Source organism: Anastrepha obliqua, chromosome 4, assembly GCF_027943255.1.
Source record: "Anastrepha obliqua isolate idAnaObli1 chromosome 4, idAnaObli1_1.0, whole genome shotgun sequence".
In the NCBI taxonomy this organism is placed as follows: Eukaryota; Metazoa; Arthropoda; class Insecta; order Diptera; family Tephritidae; genus Anastrepha; species Anastrepha obliqua.
The window spans coordinates 25,872,194-25,892,368 of record NC_072895.1 but is presented as its reverse complement, the minus strand read 5'-3'; the positions used below and the strand labels follow the sequence as shown (position 1 = coordinate 25,892,368).

Here is a 20,175-nt window from a genome sequence, read left to right as displayed (position 1 = left end):
TTAGTTTAACAACAGTTACGCGTGATTTGTCGAAAAAACCATATTGGAAAAAGTACCTCCAATCTGTTCACTTTTTACTTGTCTGCGAGTGGCGTTTGACGTTCAAATCTTCTGTGATTGTGACGGCATGCACACCGAGCCATCTGACATTTTCTCAACTTCTAAAACACCCTGACTAGGCTTCATCATAGCTTGTGCTTTTTCATCACTTTTACTATTCGTCTGTGCAGCAATGTGCAAAAACCAAAGAAACTTTCACATAAAATAAAAAAAATATACACAAATAAATCTCGTATAATAAAAGGAATAATCTTAGAATAAATTTTAGTCAACGTAGAAAAATTTATACGCGCATAATAACGGCTGTGAAAAAAAATAATAATTTCTTAAAAAAAAAAATTATTTCCCTAAAAAAAAAAATATTTAAAAAAAAGTTATCAGATTGAAATTAAATAAAAAATACTACCTTATTTTCAGTAAATAATAGGAAAGTATAAGCATCCATATCTCCAACCTGTGTACATTTCGTGTACATCAATCGCACGCAGTATTTACTTATAAGCCCATTTTTACGTGCAACTACGAAACGCACAACGGCAACAATCAAATAAACAAACTATTAAACGAGTATTCAAAAACATATGGCAAATCATTAGAAAACAAAAAGCTCAAAGGTAGCAGACCAACCAGCGGCCACGGTGTCACTGTGCAGCGCACTAAATGCGCGCGGGCGTGGTTGCTGCTGCCTTCCTGCCGGCCGCCACCACAAATAAGCAGAATCAGTGAAATTCCAGCATTTATTTATTAGTTGGTAAAAAAAAAAATTCCCCATCTAGTACAAGAAAATACGCGCAGTGAAATTCCACGCCAAAATCAGTGTTTGCGGTTTTTGCCGCTCGCGTTACGCGCCGATAGCTAATCGTAGTAGCACGTACCGTGTCAGTGCTGCTGTGCAGTAAAATATTGCCAATTAATTTGCCACAGCAACAAAAGAACATATAAACGAAAACCCGTGATCTCGTGCTTTATAGCCTCTTTCTGTGCTCTGTCTGCTGGCGTTCGTCGAGGTATGCGACTTTAATTGTTTATATGCGTTGACAACGGCAGCTGCGACAAGAACCCGCACCGCCCACGCCGACATCACACGATCAGCAGCAATAAATATCAACATCAACATCATCACCAACAACAACAACAACGTCTATGGCAGACATCATCTTAATCATCATAAAATAATATCAACGTCTTTTTTGTTTTTTTTGTTGGTCGGTCGGTCGGTCAATCGTTGAACACATTATAAATGCGTCTGCCGATCATGTTGTTCTTCATCTACACCAAAAAACCAATTGCAGCTCGACGCTCGGCCATTCGCGTAAATTAACACTGAACGCTGGTCGTTTCTCGCAAATTAGCAAGAGCCGGCCCCCCCCAAATAGCACCGCTCTCGCCGCCACTGCAGTTTTTTCCGGCAACAGGCAACAGAAATTTTCTGCTTGCAGTAGAGCGGTTGTGCGAGACGTGCGGGAGATTACGTCAAGCAACATTTGTTGCTTTGTTCATTTGTTTATTACTCGGCCACTTATACGAACGAGGAGTATATCATTCGTTGGCGCATCATCGTACCGACAACTGAGTCGCTAAAATCACAAGCGCAGTCATTGTTGTATTCGCATATGATTAAAGTCTCAGAGTAGACGAACTTTTGAACGTTCAAAGAGAGAGAGGCAACGACGCGTGCAAGCCCAACGCGCTGCCGTGTCGACGACGCTTAGTCGGCAATTGCGGCAATTTAATGACATTTATTTTATTAATGAATTAACATATATACACATAGCAAAAAAAAAAAAAGCAACAAAAGAACAACAAAACACCAAAACACCATCGTTTAGCCATAAGAAAAAGTGTACTTCAACGTGCTAAAGGAAGCTCACTCCCGCGCGTGCAGACACTTTATAGCATAAATCAGCATTTCCTCTGTGTCTCTGCACGGCTTGAAAACTTCTACGCTAGCGGCCCAAAGCCTTTTCCACTAAGCTCAACGACCACCATTCACTTTATTATTGTTATTATTATTATTATACAAATACAACGACGCTCACGCCTTCTTACTTATGCGACATTGTACTCCGGCTACGCCAACAGCATTACAAATGAGCAGAAGAGCAGCAGCAGCATAAAAATGCACACCCACAAATTGAATTGAAAACGTCTAGCTCACTTCCTGCCCCCGTCAAGCCTTAAAACGTGCTTAAAGTAGATCGTATTCAAGTAGAGAATAGAGCATAGAGAGTAATCCAATAGACGGGCGTTAAGCCCCTAACTAACGACGAATAATATTAGTGCAACATTTGTTTGTTTCGCATTTGCGGAGTAGGCGGCGCAGGCGTTAACGTTGTGCAACGGATACGCAGCGATGGAAGCCTCAACGCCGGATAACTACAAAGTTCCATCGACGAGTAAAATATCAGTGGATAAATTGTTGCGTGTTGGCTACTATGAGCTGGAGAAAACAATCGGCAAGGGAAATTTCGCAGTGGTGAAGTTGGCATCGAACATTGTCACCAAATCGAAGGTAAATAAAATGTGAGAAATATATATACTTATAATATTTCATTTAAATATATTGCACATATTATTATAGTTGTAAACATACATACATATTTACGCGCTTATTAGGACGATTCCATTTTGTACTGTTCAATCATTTGACTTTCGTAATGTTGGTCAAGAAACGCGTAGTTCTTCAAAAGTAAAACACAAAAGTTGTCCAGAACTTGCCTATTTTCTATATCAGTGAGGGGATTCATAACTTCTGAAAGGATTTGTAAAGCCATCTCGGGTAAAGAAAGACCTTCCAACATTGTGTGACCTTCATCAAAGATCTCTCAACAGACTATCACTGGGGTTTCAAATTCGAGGACTAAAAGTAAATCCGGAAAAAACGGATCTGACACTGTTTAGCAGTAATCATAAAACACCTGCTTTTAAACAAATATTCCTAGTGGGAAAACCGCTTAGAGTAACAGAAAGGACTAAATATCTACGATTTATACTGGCGAGGAAGCTAGATTTGGGGCTCATACTCGCAGATAGAGTACGCACAGCTATGATGGCGATATACTCCTGCTGATCCACGGTTGGCTAATTGGGGCAAAATGCGAGTTGGAATGATACATTGGCTTTACACAGCAGTGGTTTCCTCCAATTCTCTGCTATGGTATTGTAGTATTGTCATTTGGAAGGAAATTTGATGTCAAATTTCCATTGCGTGAGCAATGCAGCAATCCAAAATGCATTCAGGGAGGTTTTACGGATATTTTCTTTACCGATGGGTCCAACAATGAAATAGGGTCTGGCGCCGAATGGTACTTAAACGATAGTTATGAGCATCACTATGCTATGGGGGAACTGGTAACTGTTTTCCAAACGAAGGTTTTTGTCATCCTGAAAGTAGCTGAATAGATAATCGATAGGAGATGGAGCGGGGAACATATTGGCGTTTTCAGTGACAGTCAGGCTGCATTGAAGACCCTGGAGAACGCGAAGCAAACCTCAAAGATTGTTCAAGAATATAAGAAAAAGCTTAATTCTGTCACAAGACAGAACAGGCCTGTATTTATATGGGTTCCAGGACACTCCGGTGTTCAAGGAAACGAAATTGCCGATGAATTTCCCAACCGTGGATCAGCGATTCCCCCACAAGTGACAGTGCCAATAATCGGAATCAGTTCCCCAGGAATCATGAACTGGATCAGCGATTATGAAGGCAATTTACACAAAGAGCGATGGTCCGGTCTAGATCGTTGCAGAACGGCAAAGTGTTTTGTGACAAGTCCGAACAGAAAACTGTCAAACTTTCTACTAAAACTTGGAAGAATAGACGTTCGCTTGATGGTCGGTATTACAACAGGATACAACCCTTGGGTTCAGCATATGACCACCATTGGAATCATTGAGGACCCAATGTGTCTGTCATGCTTGGAGGAGGCGGACAGCACTGAGCGCTTTCCCTATGAGTATCTTGCCTTTGCTAGAGCAACACTATGAGTTTTGGGTTTCGATTTCTTGAGAATGAGTAATATTCGGTCTCTAAAACTGCAGGATATTTACAGATTTGCCGAAGAATCTGGAAAGTTCTCACAGAATTAACTACCTTTATTTCTGATTCTATTCTTTCCTATCTCTTTCTCTGATACTTTTCTCCTTCCCTCCTTGACTATCTACCCTCTTTCCAGAACTCTAAATACAATGGGCTGTTTAGCCTGAGTGTTTGAGGAGCCACCAACTCTCTTGGTGCTCCTTGGCTCGACCTGTTCAAATTTCAATTTCAATTGAGGAACGCCCTTAAGAAGGGTGTGAACATCAAAAGAATTGTGAAGGTTTAAAGACTCACATCAGTTCTTATAACCGGTGCGATGTCAATCACACCATCGAAAGCATCGTATGCGACATTAAGCGTCCTTCTGGTAGATCTGTAGGCAAGTTATATCGTGCGCCGTACGGCAATAAGGCTGAGGACTTTAAGTGAGTGGCCAAAGACAGACTACGATCCGACATTTTGTAACTTCCCAGGCTTGTGGACAATGCACTCCCGCCTACACTTGGCATTATAACGTTCACGACCCTCCTACCCTCAAAGGAAGAGTAGAAATGGGACGTTGTAAGACAGGGCGAGTCCGTCCATGTAAACACAGAGGGCTCAAAGCTCAAATCCGAACAACTGAGGATATCCTTCAATTTTTGGCTCCCCGACTACTACAGTATCTTTCAGGCTGAACTGGTGGCAATAATGAAAGCCGCGACACTGGTACAGTGTAATGCGATACCCGGAAATGATATCTACGTTTTCACTAACAGCTAAGCCCCGAGGGGATTGTACACAAAGCAATCGACAACCTCCAAGGTAGCGACGAAATGCCGCACATCTCTTAACGAAATGGCTGAGTCGTTTCACCTAATGAGAACATGGGCTCCTGGCCATTGCGACATTGCGGGTAATTGCAGTGCCGATGAAGTAGCGAGACTCGGCACCAAATTCGCCGATGAGTACATAGACAAAGTCATACGCTTACAAACATGTAAGCTACTTATCCTTGAGGAAATCGTAAGAGCTCCGAATGAAAGATGGCGTATTGAAACGCTAAACGCACAGAATCTCTGCTAAGCCACAATTGCTTGATTATCAGTTAAGGTTTTGAAATTAATATCATTCAATGCTTTATGTATTGTCGGACTTCCTGCGTAAATCATCTGCCTGGAATACGGAAAAGTATACAGAGAGCTCGAAGGAAGCAATAGCATTAAGATCGCTTGGGAAGTCCTCCTCCTCCACCGCTGACTTCCTATGTGACTTAAGAGTCATGCATGCTAAAACTCCATGCCAAGCATTCTAGGCGCTTTGGTTTTCTGTGCTTTTTTTGTCGGGACAGACTAGCAAGTACAGCATTCAGACACAAATCCATTGTACTACTCTCGGATTCCCTTTTTAATTTTCTTTAAATTTATTGGACCTCCGTAGAAATCTAAGTAGATCTTGTGGTGCCAAGGAGACAAGGTGGTCGCTTCTTAACACATCAGTGCCAAAGACCTCTAGCCTGATTCGGGTGAAGGCTGGGCAGATGCACAGAAAAAGGTCCGCCGTCTCATCCTCCTCTCCACAGCAATAATATTTGTCAGCTAAATAAAGCGCTGAAAGCCTCAGTGCCTGAAACGCTTGGTATGGATACTATACTTTAAAAGATTTGGTGTGTTCTTGCCTGCCAAATTCCACAAATGGAGGGACCTACAGTTTTAAGCCGACTCCGAACAGCGCAGATATTTTTTATAAAAAGCTTTTTCATGGCGGAAATGCACTTGAAGGTCTGGCATTGCCTTCGTGGGGCGACCTCTAATTGAAAAATTTGTTTTTTTTTCATGTTTTATAAATGGGCATTCGAACCTACGTACTCCAAATGGTAGGCACGCACTAACCCAATCGGCTACGGCGGCCGCCTTGTTGAATAGCTTAAACTTTAATGAGTGATCTAAAGAACACTTTGCGATAACCCATAAAGCTCTCAGCAACGATAAACAAACCTCTCGTTCATCAACCCTATCGCTTATCGCTACATTAGTGAATAATTTTGATGGATGAGTAGATTTGCAAATCTTGCCTAAACTATTGATAAATTAATGGTGAATTCCATAGTTCATTGTGGGCCGTTACGTAATGTTTTGAAAACGAATGAGTGTTCATATTATCGAAGTCTTTATAGAGATATAGAATCTCTAACGAAATCAATTAGGCTTAGTACTGATGTAATCGCATTATTTAATTTACAGCGAGAATTTTAAAAAATTGAAATGCCATTGAAATTGTTTTTTTTTTTTGTTTTTTTTTTTTACTATTTTGATATTTGCTGATTAATTATTATAAATTTGGCAGGCATAGGAAAAAAACTGATATTTTAGTGCATTATAAATTGTTTATTATTATCGTGCAAATCTTTGTTAAACTCTTCCCAAACTGGCACAAAGTGATCTTTTAGGAGTTGGCGAATAAATTTCATCCTCTAGTAAGACAGAAATTAGAATACCATCCGCACAAGAAAGCATTTGAGCCCCTCCTACTCCCGCTCTTCACGAAAGACCTGACCCCAACTACACATCAGCATAGCTTCCGCAGAGTGCGCCTTACCACCACAGCACGCACCGCCATAAACACCCGGTTCAACCGCGCGCTTAACCAAAACCGCACCTGCGGGAGCGCTGTCCTCTTAACGCTGGACCTACAGAAGGCTTTCTGTCCAGTCAGCCATTCCACGCTACTAGATGATATGCAACAATCGTCGCTCCCGCCAGGTCTAAAGAGGTAATCCCGAAACTATTGTGTGGTCGACAATCATCTGTCAATTTTCGAGACCAAAGCTCAAAACAGAGGTGGATGAAACAAGGTGTGTTGGACAGGGTGGTGTCTTTCACACTTACCTTTCAACTTCTACATTTTGAAGCTTCCCCAACCACCATAGGAAATTTCATTGATCTCCTATGCCAACGATTACTCGATAATGGCGTCTGGCGATGACATAGATGGCTTCTGTTCCAAAGTGAATGATTATTTTGCCAGCATTTCTCGCTTTTTCATCTTTCCCCACTAAATCCGCGGCGACCCGCTTTAACTGCAGTTAAAGGTGCAAGCCGACGTTACACCAATACCAACCATAAAACATCTGAAGATGTTAGGTGCCACCTTCCTGTCGAAGGTCCTTCTCAGTGCATACAATTGCAATTGTCGCTAAGGTATACAAGAGCAAATGCTACAACAACCGCAACACGATCCTCTAATCGCTAGTCGGTAACACTCGGGGCAAAGACAAAGAAATGGCGACATCATTTAAAGCAATTGGCCCGTCGGTTCTAAGTTATGCTGCGCCCCGCAACTAGTAATTCCAGTGTCAGCCACTGGATGCCTCCTGATGTCTTTTCTGCAACATCTCCACAACGAGATTACTATGCTTCCGATTAAGGAGTGTAGTAAGATGCTCAGCAAGAAATTTCTGCTTGGTTCTACCGTAGGAACCACCCCTGCAGGCACTTGCTACAGCCTGAGCCACCTCCCAAGCGAGTCAGGAGACATCTGTTCGACTACACTTACGGGATCCAGGACCAAACACGACTATAACTACTGGATTAGACAGTTTACAGACAGGCCGTAAACGACATTCATCGGGAGTCTCTTACCATCTTCCTAAACTCTCGACCTCCGAATGCCGTCATCAGAGTTTAATGACGATCCATCGCAGAAGAAGAGCTTCAGCTACTTCGTGAGACCCACGTAACTTTAGCTCAATTACTTTCCGGATATTGTTGCTGGTTAAACTCCTACCTTTCCAGTATCGACCCCGACATACTCAATATACCACCTATTCACATGCCTCCTTGAACCCACTCTGCTAGCAACCCTCTCGCTTTCAACCCAACTCGTCGAAACAGCATATTTCCTACCGTTCGATGAGATAGACGATGACGATCTCTGACTACATCGTACTGGCAAAGTTTGATGAGCTCTTACAGCAACAAAAAACACGAATCTGACATCAATTTTGCGATATCTGTGAGGTAATCTGATGCATGAATCCAGAAAAGAATTATGAACCCCAATTCGTCTCGGCCAAACCCCTAATAGAAACGTACGCGCCAATTATTTATTCATTTTACTTCGTCTTTATGCCCGTATTCAAAATTATAACCGTCTATAGAGGTGTGGGTGCCGAGTTGCGACCGCACTCACTGATTGTTTGAAGATACTACGCCTTGTCCACGTTCCCCTCCCATCAGTTTCTTTTCGTTATCCAGTTTAAAATAACGACGCTGTCATAAGAGCCAAATATCAATCAATCAAACCGACGTAAGACGCCTGTAATTGAACGCTCTTATAAAAATGATAACGGCTCGATTTAATTCTATAGCTCGAACGATTGCTTCCAGCAGTGTTTGCTACCAAACAGCTCAGGGAGATCTGGCCAATTATAACCTCGTTTTTCACCGTCATGTTAGTTTTTCATGTATACCAAATTCAGAGATGAATTTACAAGTTTTGCTCCGCTCTTCTCTGATATTTGACGTTTGGTGAATATACAGGGTCCGGCACTCGGAAGTGTAACCACCATTGCTCGTTACAATGATACTGATAGCATCGCAAAACGTCATGGAGGTGGTCATCAAAAGACTGCAATGTCACCTGAAATGGTGAATGGAAAGTGAAGAAGCTACTTGAGCGAAAATTCCGACGAAGTGCCAATCAAATGGCGAAAGAACTGAAAATATCTGACCTCATACTGAAAAATGATCTCAAAGTCAAGTCTTACAAGATACAAAAGGCGCATGATCTCACATCACAGCAGCAACAAATAGACTTGAGAGAGCGAGGGAGTTGCTTCCCTTGGCCGAAAGGGGTCAATTTCCGAATATTGTGTTTTCTGACGAGAAAATTTTTTAAATTGAGCAATTCGTAAACTCCCAAAACGTTAGGGTTTATTTAACCAACCGTTCATACGAAAATTTGAGTTATCGATTGGCCACTAGGAGGCAGCACCCGTCACAGGTAATAGTTTGGGCAGCTGTAACTGCAGATGGGCGCTCTCCAATCGTTTTCATTGAGCCTGGCGTCAAGGTAAATGCGAAATATTATCGGGAAATTATTCTGGACCCGTTTCGTGGTCTAAGTGGCATCGTTGTCTCTATGTGCGATGCGGCTGCCAAACCTAACCTAACCTATTCTGGAGGTTGCTTTGAAGCCGTGGGCAGACAAAAATTACGGTGACAGACCATGGACGTATCAACAGGACTCGGCACCGTCCCACAAAGCTCGAGTGAACCCAAAATGGCTAAAAAACAACATTCCGAACTTCATAACATCCACACAATGGCGCTCAAATTCACCAGAAGCGAATCCGATATTTATTTTCTGTGGGCCATTTTGGAGAGCAAAGCTCGAACTAAAAGATTCACCAGTCTCGAGGCGCTGAAAAAAGCCATTGTCTGCGAGTAGGCCAAAATACCTGCAAGCCACAAAGGTGGTCATATCGAGCGAAAGTAAATTGATTCTGAATTGTGTATTATTTTCACACATTTTTTAGGTACTTTGAATTGCGTAAAAGTAATTTCCCAAACTAAATTTATGGCCCTTGTAATGGTTACATTTCGAATGGCAGACCCTGTATAGGCAATGTTAATTTAGCAGATCTAAATCGATGCTGATAGCGTCCACTCAATTCTTTTTCGATGAACTTTAAAATTTTACAAATCAATCTTTTTAAGCTATATTAAAAAGGCTAATTCCGTGATTCATCTCCGTTTCACTGCCTATTTTTCGGCCTCGCCGAAATCGGACTTGTTTTTTTGGCGACGATAGGCAGACTTCGAAAAAGGAGTTCCGATTTCTATCTCTGCCTGGCGCTGATCGATATTTTTATCGTGACAGGAGCAGCGCCTATAGTAGCGACTTTCTGTCTTGTCAGCCTTCTCTTCCGAAGGGTGCCGCCTGAGCCTACCGAAGAGATATATAGCAGAATCTCATTTTGAAGAGGATTGCGACCGGACGATACACTCGTCCACTGGAGTGAGTACTTCGTAGTGAACTCTCTCTCTCTCTGCGCCCATCAATTCAACACCAAATCCGCGCTGCTTTCCATGGCTGCTGTAGTCGCATATTTTGGGTGGCGGTGATGTCAGCATTTTTTCTTGCGAGGACATCAACCAGTAGGAAGCGAGTGCTAAATTAATATTTTGTTGCTATCTTTTTGAATAAAATAAATGTATGTATGTATATACAACATATTGAAACTTGTAAAAACAGTCATAAATAAATATGTGCATACAAAAGTACCTACGAATTTTTGTGATAAGCTATAGAAAGTGCGATAAGCGCCCAAGTATGCATACATTAGACCGGTCCAAACTGGTCTGTGGCGGAAAGACCGCAGAGCGCGTTACTCTCGATTTGATTTAGCTTATGAAATACATACATATACATACATACAAACAAACAAGCATAGCACAGAGTCTTTCAAGTTCGAGTTTCTTTTTTAGCAAAGTTTCTTCGATGTCGTCTCCTCTTTTGACACATGTTAAGTGGAAAATTTACATCTTACTGAATTTGAGTTTGATTTCGAACGAGAAGCGTACAGAAATAAATGAAGTTCAGTACAAAAATGGTTGACCTGTGAAATCTGCATGCATTACACAAACTGGTGTATATTTTCGATCGGTCATTTGCAACACAGACAATTTCATGCAGGAAAATCCGCCAGGTCTTTCGTTGAAAATCATCATTCAGAGGGAACTCATTTATATTTCAACAACAGTCGCATAAACGCACGCTGTACAGAATGCAGAGATGTGAGCAACATCCGGACGTTAGATGGCTCTCAGCGATTTTGAAAGAATCAGCTGATTGGCCGACGTCACATGGGCCATGGTAGCGATTTGCTTAGGGAAAAACTGCGATTGTGTTGGTGATATGCGAAAAAAATCAGCTCTGTCTCCACTCCCGTCACTTCATTGCCTGCTGAACAGCGACTGATTGGACGAGTGTGTGAATACGTGTGAAATGAGCGAGCAGAATTCTGCTGCCGAGTTCCCGGTAAGGTGGCCGCCGTGGTTTCTCTCACAATTTTGCTTCGGTTGGTAAGACCTGGTAATTTATCATCCTTGCAACTTGCAACATCATCATTGTTTCCTTGATTCCCTAGCGGGACGTAGGACAACAACAACACCTACGCACTATCTCGCCGGATTACTGGATAACGCTTCAACCTGCTTCCAGCTTAACCCGAGTTGAGCCGTCTCGCGATCCACAGTTCTCTTCCAGGTTTCCCTTGGTCTGCTCGCTGTGAGTGGGTTCTATTCCTTACGCTTCTTTGGGTAAAGCGTGACCAATCCATTTCCATTTCTGTGTTCTAATCCAAATGTCTAGCGGCTCCCTGTTTGCTTTTTCGATCAATTTCTTGTTTCGCATTATTTTTAGCCAGAAAATTCGGAATATGATCCTTGGATAGCGGTCGACAAAAATTTGTAAGCGAATTGCTGTGGCGGTGCATAGACAAACGAAATTGCATTTGGAACATAGGAAAGACCGCAGCTACATGTTGAGACGCCTTTATATACCTCTCGTAGGGTTATAGTGGCCATTGTGGTCTAGGTTATTGGGCTATTTTTCTTCGACAATATAGCTGGGAATGCGTTTACCATCAACTGATTGCGATGTCGAGATACGGGATTGCCAATTTTTTAATGAATTTTGAATGAATCAGCTGAAGACACCGAAAATGATTTATTAATCCAATAGACGAAGTATAAGGCGATTTGCCACAGTCCAACGAAACAATCACTTTATTGTACAGAAAGTTTCCGTGATACGATATTTTGGTCGCAAAAATGTTAAATTTGCATTAAAAAAACACAAAAAAACTAACTTGAAAGCCCCTGTACACTCTCTGCTTCAAAAGAAACGAATTTTGTATAAACAAAAACTTATAGAGCCATCGAAATAACTTTCAGTTATTGCGTCATCTTTATTAGTATGTTTTGTACTTCTTCGGAAAATTGGCTTGAAACAAAGAGCTGCGACTAACTTTTGTGTTAGATTTGATAAATGTTTTATTATTTGTCCCGTACTCAAAAATATTCGAGCGCCACAAGCGACTGAAAGCTTATAGATTAGACTTACGGCGGCGTTATTCAGGATTACCGGCGCAGTTAATTTTGATTAAATTTGATCGTGTAACAGACGGTTGTTATGAGGATTACTGAACAGCTGATTTGTTTATTGCATAGTTTTGTCAGTAAAAGATGGAGCGCAAGCACGAAATACGGGCATTAGCCGCACTGATATTAAGAAATAATTATTTATTAAAAAAAATCTTAAATTGCAAATTCTTAAACTGCGCCGAAATATCAAAAAAATTAATATAATTTCAAGTGGTGTTCGTGCAAACTAGCATTGCATCCAGTCTTTCTTGTTCTTCTCTTTAAAAGTTTCATTATTTTTCATTCACAATACAAGTAGATATCAACTCTCATTTTTCAGCAATGTTGCCATCGCAAATTCCTCTAATCCGCGCCTAAGTTATGAGAATTAAGTCTGGTTGCCAATCCGCATTTGTTGCACTTAATTTCTGAGGTGATTCCGATTTAAGGCGTTAATCCCGATTAACGTTACCGTCGTCTAGACCATTAGAGAACTTAGAATCAATGAACGATTAGGTTGTTTACAGAGTAGAAAATACGCAGAAAAAAATGAGAAAGTGCCTGTTTAGATTAAAAATAAGAAAATGTGAATGGAAATCAATGAAATGGAATTGGGAATTTCTGCTAAAGAAATACAAATTTTTTTGCACCTTTCGCCACATTCACTTAATTTGGTACCGTGCGAATATTAATTACCTTTTCTTGAAACTGCATTTGGCGATTAAAGAAATGCGCCTCGAATCGATTGAATAAATTTAAGCCTGAAAAGGTCAAAGATATATTCTTTGATAAGTTACAAAAGCATGCAAAATTGTGATTAAAAAAATTTTTTTTTTGTTACAAAATATGCGATATTTTGTTCTATTTGTAAGCATCCAAACTTTTTTTTTTGGCATGGAGAGTGTGCTCATATGAAGCAGGGTTTGTGCAAAGTACACACGCTCTGTTATAATAATAATATAAAATGAATTACAAAATAATAATGGAAAAAAAAGAAATTAAATTGTTTTTTTTTTTTTGTTTTTAATTCAAAAAGATATAAAATATTTAAAAATATAAAAAACAAATAAAATTCAACAAAAAAATAATAAAAGCAATATAAAAAAAAATTTTGCAAAATAAAAAAAAATTTAATTAATTTTTAAAATTAAAAAAGTTTAAATAAATAAAAAAAATTAAAAAATTAAAAAAAATAAACAAAAAATTCATAAATTATTATTATTAAACAAATTTCACTTTGTTAAAAAATAATAATAAAAATATTAATAAATTAAATTTTTTTTTAATTAAAAAAAGAAATAAAGAATTTAAAAATATAAAATGTTTAAATAAAATTAAAAAAATAAGAGAAATAATTAAATTACTAAAAAAATAAAAAAAATAATATATTAATAAAAAAATATTCAAAAATTAAAATTTGTTTTCATTAAAAAAATATACAAAACATTTAAAAATATAAAAAATAAAAATAAAATGGCAAAAATTAAAATAAATATAAAAAAAAATTTAAAAGGCAATTTAACTAAAAACAAATAAAAAAAATTAAAGTTAATTTTAAAATTAAAATTAAAAAAATTTAACTAAATACAAAAGTTAAAAAAAAATGAAAAATTCAAAAATTATTATTTTCAAACAAATTTCACTTGAATAAATAATAAATAATAATAATAATAAATACAAATTTTTTAATTAAAAAAGATAAAAAAAATGTTTAAATATAAAAAATAAAAATTAAATTAAAAAAATAAAAGAAACATAAATCCATTATAATAATAAAATCAACTAAAAATAGTAATAAAAAATATTAAAAAATTAAAATTTTTTTAATGAAAAAAATATATAAAAAATTTAAAAATATAAAAAATAAAAATGAAAAAATAAAATAAATATAAAAAAATTAAAAAAAAAAACAATTTATTGTAAATAAAAAAAAATTAAAAATTAATTTTTAAAATTAAAAAAATTTAAATAAATAAAAAAAATTTAAAATCAATTTTTAAAATTAAAAAAATTTAAATAAAGGATTTCGCGACCTTACAAGTTTGTGTACTTGTCGAACGCTCGCTGAGTTGGCGCGATGCCCATCTTTCCAGAAGCAGACCGCAGGTAGTCAGGGCGATCCTAATTCTTTCCCTTGTTTGGCCAGTCACAGTTTCCCGCAATGTCGCTGTGACCAGGAACCCAGATGAGGCATATGTCAAAGAATTCGGACGCAGTCGAAAGTGAGGTCAGGCTTTCCCTGACCCGAGGGCCCTTATTGCCGCTTGGCTGAGTCCAATGAGTGCCGACCTCGGAACTGTTTCAAGCTTCTACACCAATGTCGTCCTCTCCTGTGACTTCTACCAGACTATGACTCCATATAACAAGATAGGCTTTACAATAGTATTACATAGCCAAAAAACAACTCTAGGCGAAAGGCCCCATCTTTTGCCAATTGCGCCCTTGCACCCATACAAAGCGATTGTTGCCTTCCTCACTCTTTCCCCAATCTTTGGCTTCCATGTAAGCTTGGTGTCAAGGATAATACCTAGGTACCTCTCCTTGTCCATCGCGAAGTGAGCCTTTCAACAAATTCCTATGAATATTAAATTATTTTAGAAAATTATTTTGATTAAGATTAAATTTAGTGAAAATAGTTATCTTATCTTTCTTCATCACGAACTATTTGCTCCCAATCAAGCAAAATAATTATTTGCGGCATATTTTCTTTAAATTTACTCTAACAAACAACAACAAATTTACACCAGCTTCGAAACAAATGCCATTTGAAATTTGAATGCAAAAGTTTCATGGCTGCAATGGAAACGGAACATTTTTGTCGTGGCCCAACTGAGAATTGCAAATTAATCGCGTCTAAAAAGACAGAGTGACAAGTTTCTGTGAAAACGAAAATGAAAAATTTTTTCTCACTTCACGTTTACACAGAACGAGAACTGACCCCCAGTACTTCAAAGTTCTTTGTCTCATATGAAACTGTGCTCAAACCAATCGCGAAATATTTCATATGAAACTACTTCTTATTTGAGACTCGCAATTTTTCTTGGGGGGTATCTGCATATAAGAGTACGTGTAACAGCAGCTTCTGTGTATGTATTGTATATGTGCCTGTGAGCTCGTGCGTTGTATACACACATATATATATTTACGTATGTATTCGTACACACATTATTTACTCAGAGATATCATATGAAAGTGTTTATGATTGATACTGAGCGACTGTGAATTATCAACAAGTGAAATATGCAAAATAATAATAACAACAAGAAATAAAAATAACAAAAAGAGACTAAAAATCAGCAAGCAGCGAACTTTATGAGCACTTATCGAACTATGTACACATGTATGTATGTATGTATGAATGTGTAGTCATACAAATATACCCAAACGGTGTAAACAACATTCGCAGCAAACCTTAGACAAGCTAATCAACATTCAGACACAATTAAACTAAAGGAATAGGAAAAATTAGTTGGGACAAAAAATTACATTTTTTCAACTAAATTTGAGCCGTTAAATGTTTTAATTGTGAATTAGTTCACATAGTTTTTAGGAAGATCTTTTTTTGTAATTTCACAACAACTTTCTAGAACTGTATATACATATGTACTTATGAAGTGAGACTTTCAGCTATTACTATTTCGCTAGAAGTATTTTTAAACCTTCCCAAATGTCTTATTTTTTTCGCCTGTCATCTGTCAACAATATTCAGTCATTGTTTGTTACGTTTCATACAACAATGCATTTTTGTCGCTCTTAAGAATGTCGAATTTCGTGCCTTCAAATTACGATTTGCCGACATCGTGAAACCACTTGTGAAATGCTGCTCTCCCGGAAGGAAGTCTTTTTTGCATCGAATCGTTACGGGTGATGAAAAATGGGTGTATTTCTCCAATCCCAAGCGTAAACGATCGTATGGTCCGCCCGGCCACAAGCCAAAAACAACGGCCAAACCAAATCGCTTCGGCCGCAAGGCAATGCTGTGTGTTTTCTGGGATCAGCGTAGTATGATTTGGTACGAGCTATTAAAACCAGGTGAACCAGTTGACGGTGCACGCTACCAACGACAATTGGCCGATTTGAACAGCGCTATACACCGAAAACGCCCAGAATATGCCGATCGGCGTCACAAAGTAATTTTTCTTGATGACAATGCACCGCCACATCGAACAAGAGCGACCCGGGAATTGGTGCAGACGTACGATTGACTTGGCGCCTTCCGAGTATCATTTGTTTGCATCGATGGGCCACGCACTTTCCGAGCAGTGCTTCAATTCTCACGAAGAAGCCAAAAAATGGCTCGATGAGTGGTTTGCGGCCAAAGGCGGCCAGTTTTTTTTGCGCAGCATCCACAAATTGCCTGAGAAATGGGAAAAATGTGTCGCTAGCGATGGCTATTATTTTGAAGATTAAATTTGTAACCATTTTTTGTTAATTAACGTTTGAAATTGAAGAAAAGTCTCATTTCATAGGTATACACCGTATATGTGTATGTGTATTTTCGTAAATATCGCTAAAGGTGATAAGGAAGAAACTACTTTTCATTCCCTCTAAAAATGTGCCGCTCTGTATAAAATCAGGCTAGGGAATCTGAGACATCAATTCAGTTAAGTCTTTTTCTAAAGTGAACGAATGTTGATATGAAAGACCGTATTTGTAGTATTTCAGTATTCTTGTAGGTTAGGTTGAGTGGCTGTCATCCGATACACTTAGGATGAATAGTCCCATTTTGTTTTTTCTTTTTGGTGGGTGAGGTAGGGTTCAAAATGCCTTCGCACTTACAGCGACCGTCGTCTACTGCGTCGTGTGGTGTGGCCACTAAAACGATCCCTCCTCTCCTTCGTAGAAGACACCCTTCCCGGGGCTACTTTATATATTACTTCGGGAGGGCCCAGAGTGGCATCCATAAAGGACCAATTCTATTCACCTACACTGTGTCGAGGTCAATCTTTTTTTTCATAGTACGTTATCGATGTATTTCTTTACCGCGTCCAGCATTTTGTTCTTTTTGTTGCTCGGGAAGGTGTCGCCAATCTGCTTTCTCAGAGCATCTATTTCCGCGAGCTACATATGTATCTGTCACAACTAAAAAACGTGTGTTCAGCGTCATCGCTCAGCGCTTCGCAGTATATGCACTTGGAATCGGTTACCTTGTCCATATGGTATAGATATCTCCGAAAGTATCCGTAGCCCGAGAGGAACTGAGCTAAGAAGTAGTGCTCTTCCCCGAAGTTCTTTTGGACCCATTTGTAATTTAATGGGATAAGTTTCGCCGTCCACCTGCCACTCGGTTCAGTGTCCCATCGGTTTTGCCATCGCAGCATGGTTTGGCATCTCCATTCTGAGAAGCTAGTGATGACGTGTTTCTTCTTGGAGTCCCACGCATCCATTCGCTCCCGGACCATGAGGTCGGCGGGTACCTGACCGCTGATCACAAAAAGTGCTGCGCCTGAGACTGTGCGGTGGACTGAGACAACTCTGAGTGCAGCTGTTTGTTGCACTGCCTCTAGTGCTTTCCGCTTCGCTTTGCAGTTTAGCGCAACTCTCCATACTTCGCTGCCGTACAGGAGAATTGAGCTTCTGGCCGCCATAATTAGCTTTCTTTTGCTCTGTGTTGGCCCACCACCGATGTTTGCCATTAATCTACTTAGCATACCCGTGACCTTTGCTGCTTTGTTAGCCGAATGCCGTATCTGGGCCCAGAAAGTAAGCCTGCAGTTAAGTTGAATACCTAAGTATTTCACTACTTTTTGGATCACTAAGGACGGGTCGCTTATTTGCATGCTGACCTCGAGTGGCACGTGACCTCGTGTCATAAGGATGACTTCGGTTATATGTTTGGCGAGTTCCAGGCCGTGGTCCTCAAGCCATATTTGCATCCTTATCATGACTTGGTTCAGCTTCCTACTAGCGTCCTCAGTGTCCCGAGCTGGTATGACCGCCGCTATATCGTCGGCGTATCCCACTAGATATGTATCTTCTGGCATTTCTATGCTCAATATCTCGTCGTAGCTCAGATTCCAGTGATCGGGGCCGAGAATAGATCCTTGAGCAGCGCCAGACGTTATCGCTTTTTTTTCTGGCCATCTGGTGTGTCGTACAGCAGTTCACTCTCACTCAGGTAGCTCTGGAGAATCCTTAGCAGGTATGCAGGTATTCGAAACCTTTCTCATGCCTTCAGTGCCTTTATAATGTCTATCCATCGTAGGCTGTTAAAGCCGTTTTGTACATCAATCGTTGCCAGGACGGTGATGCGGTTCGGGTAGTGGCGTCTGTCTTGAGCGCTGCTTGCCACCTCCTCTATTGCACCAAGGGTTGATTTCCCGCGTCGAGCCTAGTCCCATTGTGATACCGCTGGAGCTCGTACTTTACTCGTACTGAGTCTTCTCCGAACCAACTTGTGGATTTAAAAAATTTTGTTAAGTTCAGCAACCCTATTTGTGAGACCTCTTCAATGCTGTGAAGAAAAGCGAATCCGAGCGGAGAAAGCCTTTTTCTGTGTAGAGAATCTTCTTCTTCAATATGTTGACAGCTCCGACAAAAGTCATTATGTGGTAGTCCCAGACAATTTGCATGCCTTCCAATTAGACAATGCCCTGTTAGTACCCCTATCGTATTTCTCATATCCCCTCTTCTAAGATTCGGTAACGATTTTGTGCGGCCGAGTTTCCAGTCTGGCCAAGTTTATCTGCTTATTTAGCAAAAAGGGGCATCAGCAGCATTGATAGAGTGCTCATCTCTTAATAGTTCGCACGTAGCTAATGGAATCGGTATTAGTCCATTATCTGGGTGAATATTTCGCCTTGTAACTTCCCTTGCAAACTCATCTGCTTTGCAATTAGCGGCCGCTTCTCGGCAGACAACGGAAAACCTCCGAGTGCATTTCTGCCTTGAAAAATCTCTAAAAATTAAGCAAAAAGATATATCTGCCATTTGGAGTCGTCTTAAAACTGTAAGCCCCTCGATTTGTGAAACAACATCAAGGCGCACACCACAAATAAAAGGAGCAGTTCTGCTAAATACCTAACAGAAGTATACGCGCCAATTAGTATTTGTTTTTATATTTAACGATTTCAGAACTGCCTCCTGACTATCCTAGTAGAAATATACTTCCCTCGTAGTTAAGGGTTTCTTATGGCGATAACTTCTGCCTGAAAGAATGCAAGCTCAGCCTTTCAGAGTAAACTCCTCCACCTTCCTGTTCATCAAGCTTAGATCCGTCAATAAATATACTGACTAAGTGCACTAGCCTGCCATCCCAGAGGTTGTGGGTTCGAATCGCACGTAAAGCACGGTCCTCGCACTTTTCCAAATTTACCTACTTTCCTCTCTCCCCCCAAAAAAGAAAAAAGAATCCATTCCTCAACCCCAAAAACTCATCCTTTCCATCCTTACTCCCTCACAATAGTCAGCGGATTACTTGCATTGTGGCTACTAAAACAAGCAAAAACAAAGAAAAACACACAGTTACACATTACAACAGTGGCGCTAGCAAGAGGAAGTGGGCAACCGAGGTAATAGAGCAGACACACCACATTTAGCGAAGTACTCAACCATCTGTGCGATCCTTCTGGCAGAAAAATGTGAAACACAGATGGCGCTCAAAGCAGTAAGAAGGCGTTGTTCCTAAGCAACGATAGGTGAGCATTCCCACTATTTAGGACTGGTAGCGACAGGGTAATCACCTAACCTGTCAGAAATCAAAACAGATTAACGAAACCAACGCAAGACTGAGTCTTGTCGAGGCTCTATGCTCCCGAGAGGAGTGAACAAGAAAAAAAAAGCAAAATATTTCATCATCTACCGTGCCACTGTCTCAGTCCTCTTTAGAAGATAGTATTTTAGCAAAGAGTTTATTAAAATGGAGCTCACGCTGTTAAACAAATCTGTAGTAGCGGGAAGAATGACCTTTGACTCTGAATGCTTTTGGGAGGGCGAGTTCCTGAGCCT

At 39.8% G+C, this 20,175-nt stretch overlaps 1 protein-coding gene across 1 annotated transcript in view; it reads left to right on the top strand.

Annotated features, from left to right (window-relative positions):
• Positions 1–1,765: 1,765 nt before the first annotated feature.
• Positions 1,766–20,175, top strand: part of LOC129243518 (serine/threonine-protein kinase SIK1-like) — a 35,989-nt gene continuing 17,579 nt past the window's right edge. The window contains exon 1 of the mRNA XM_054880586.1: positions 1,766–2,572. Within this exon, the coding sequence (XP_054736561.1) occupies positions 2,414–2,572 (159 nt within the window). The 5' untranslated portion in view covers positions 1,766–2,413. The remainder of the gene's footprint in view (positions 2,573–20,175) is intronic.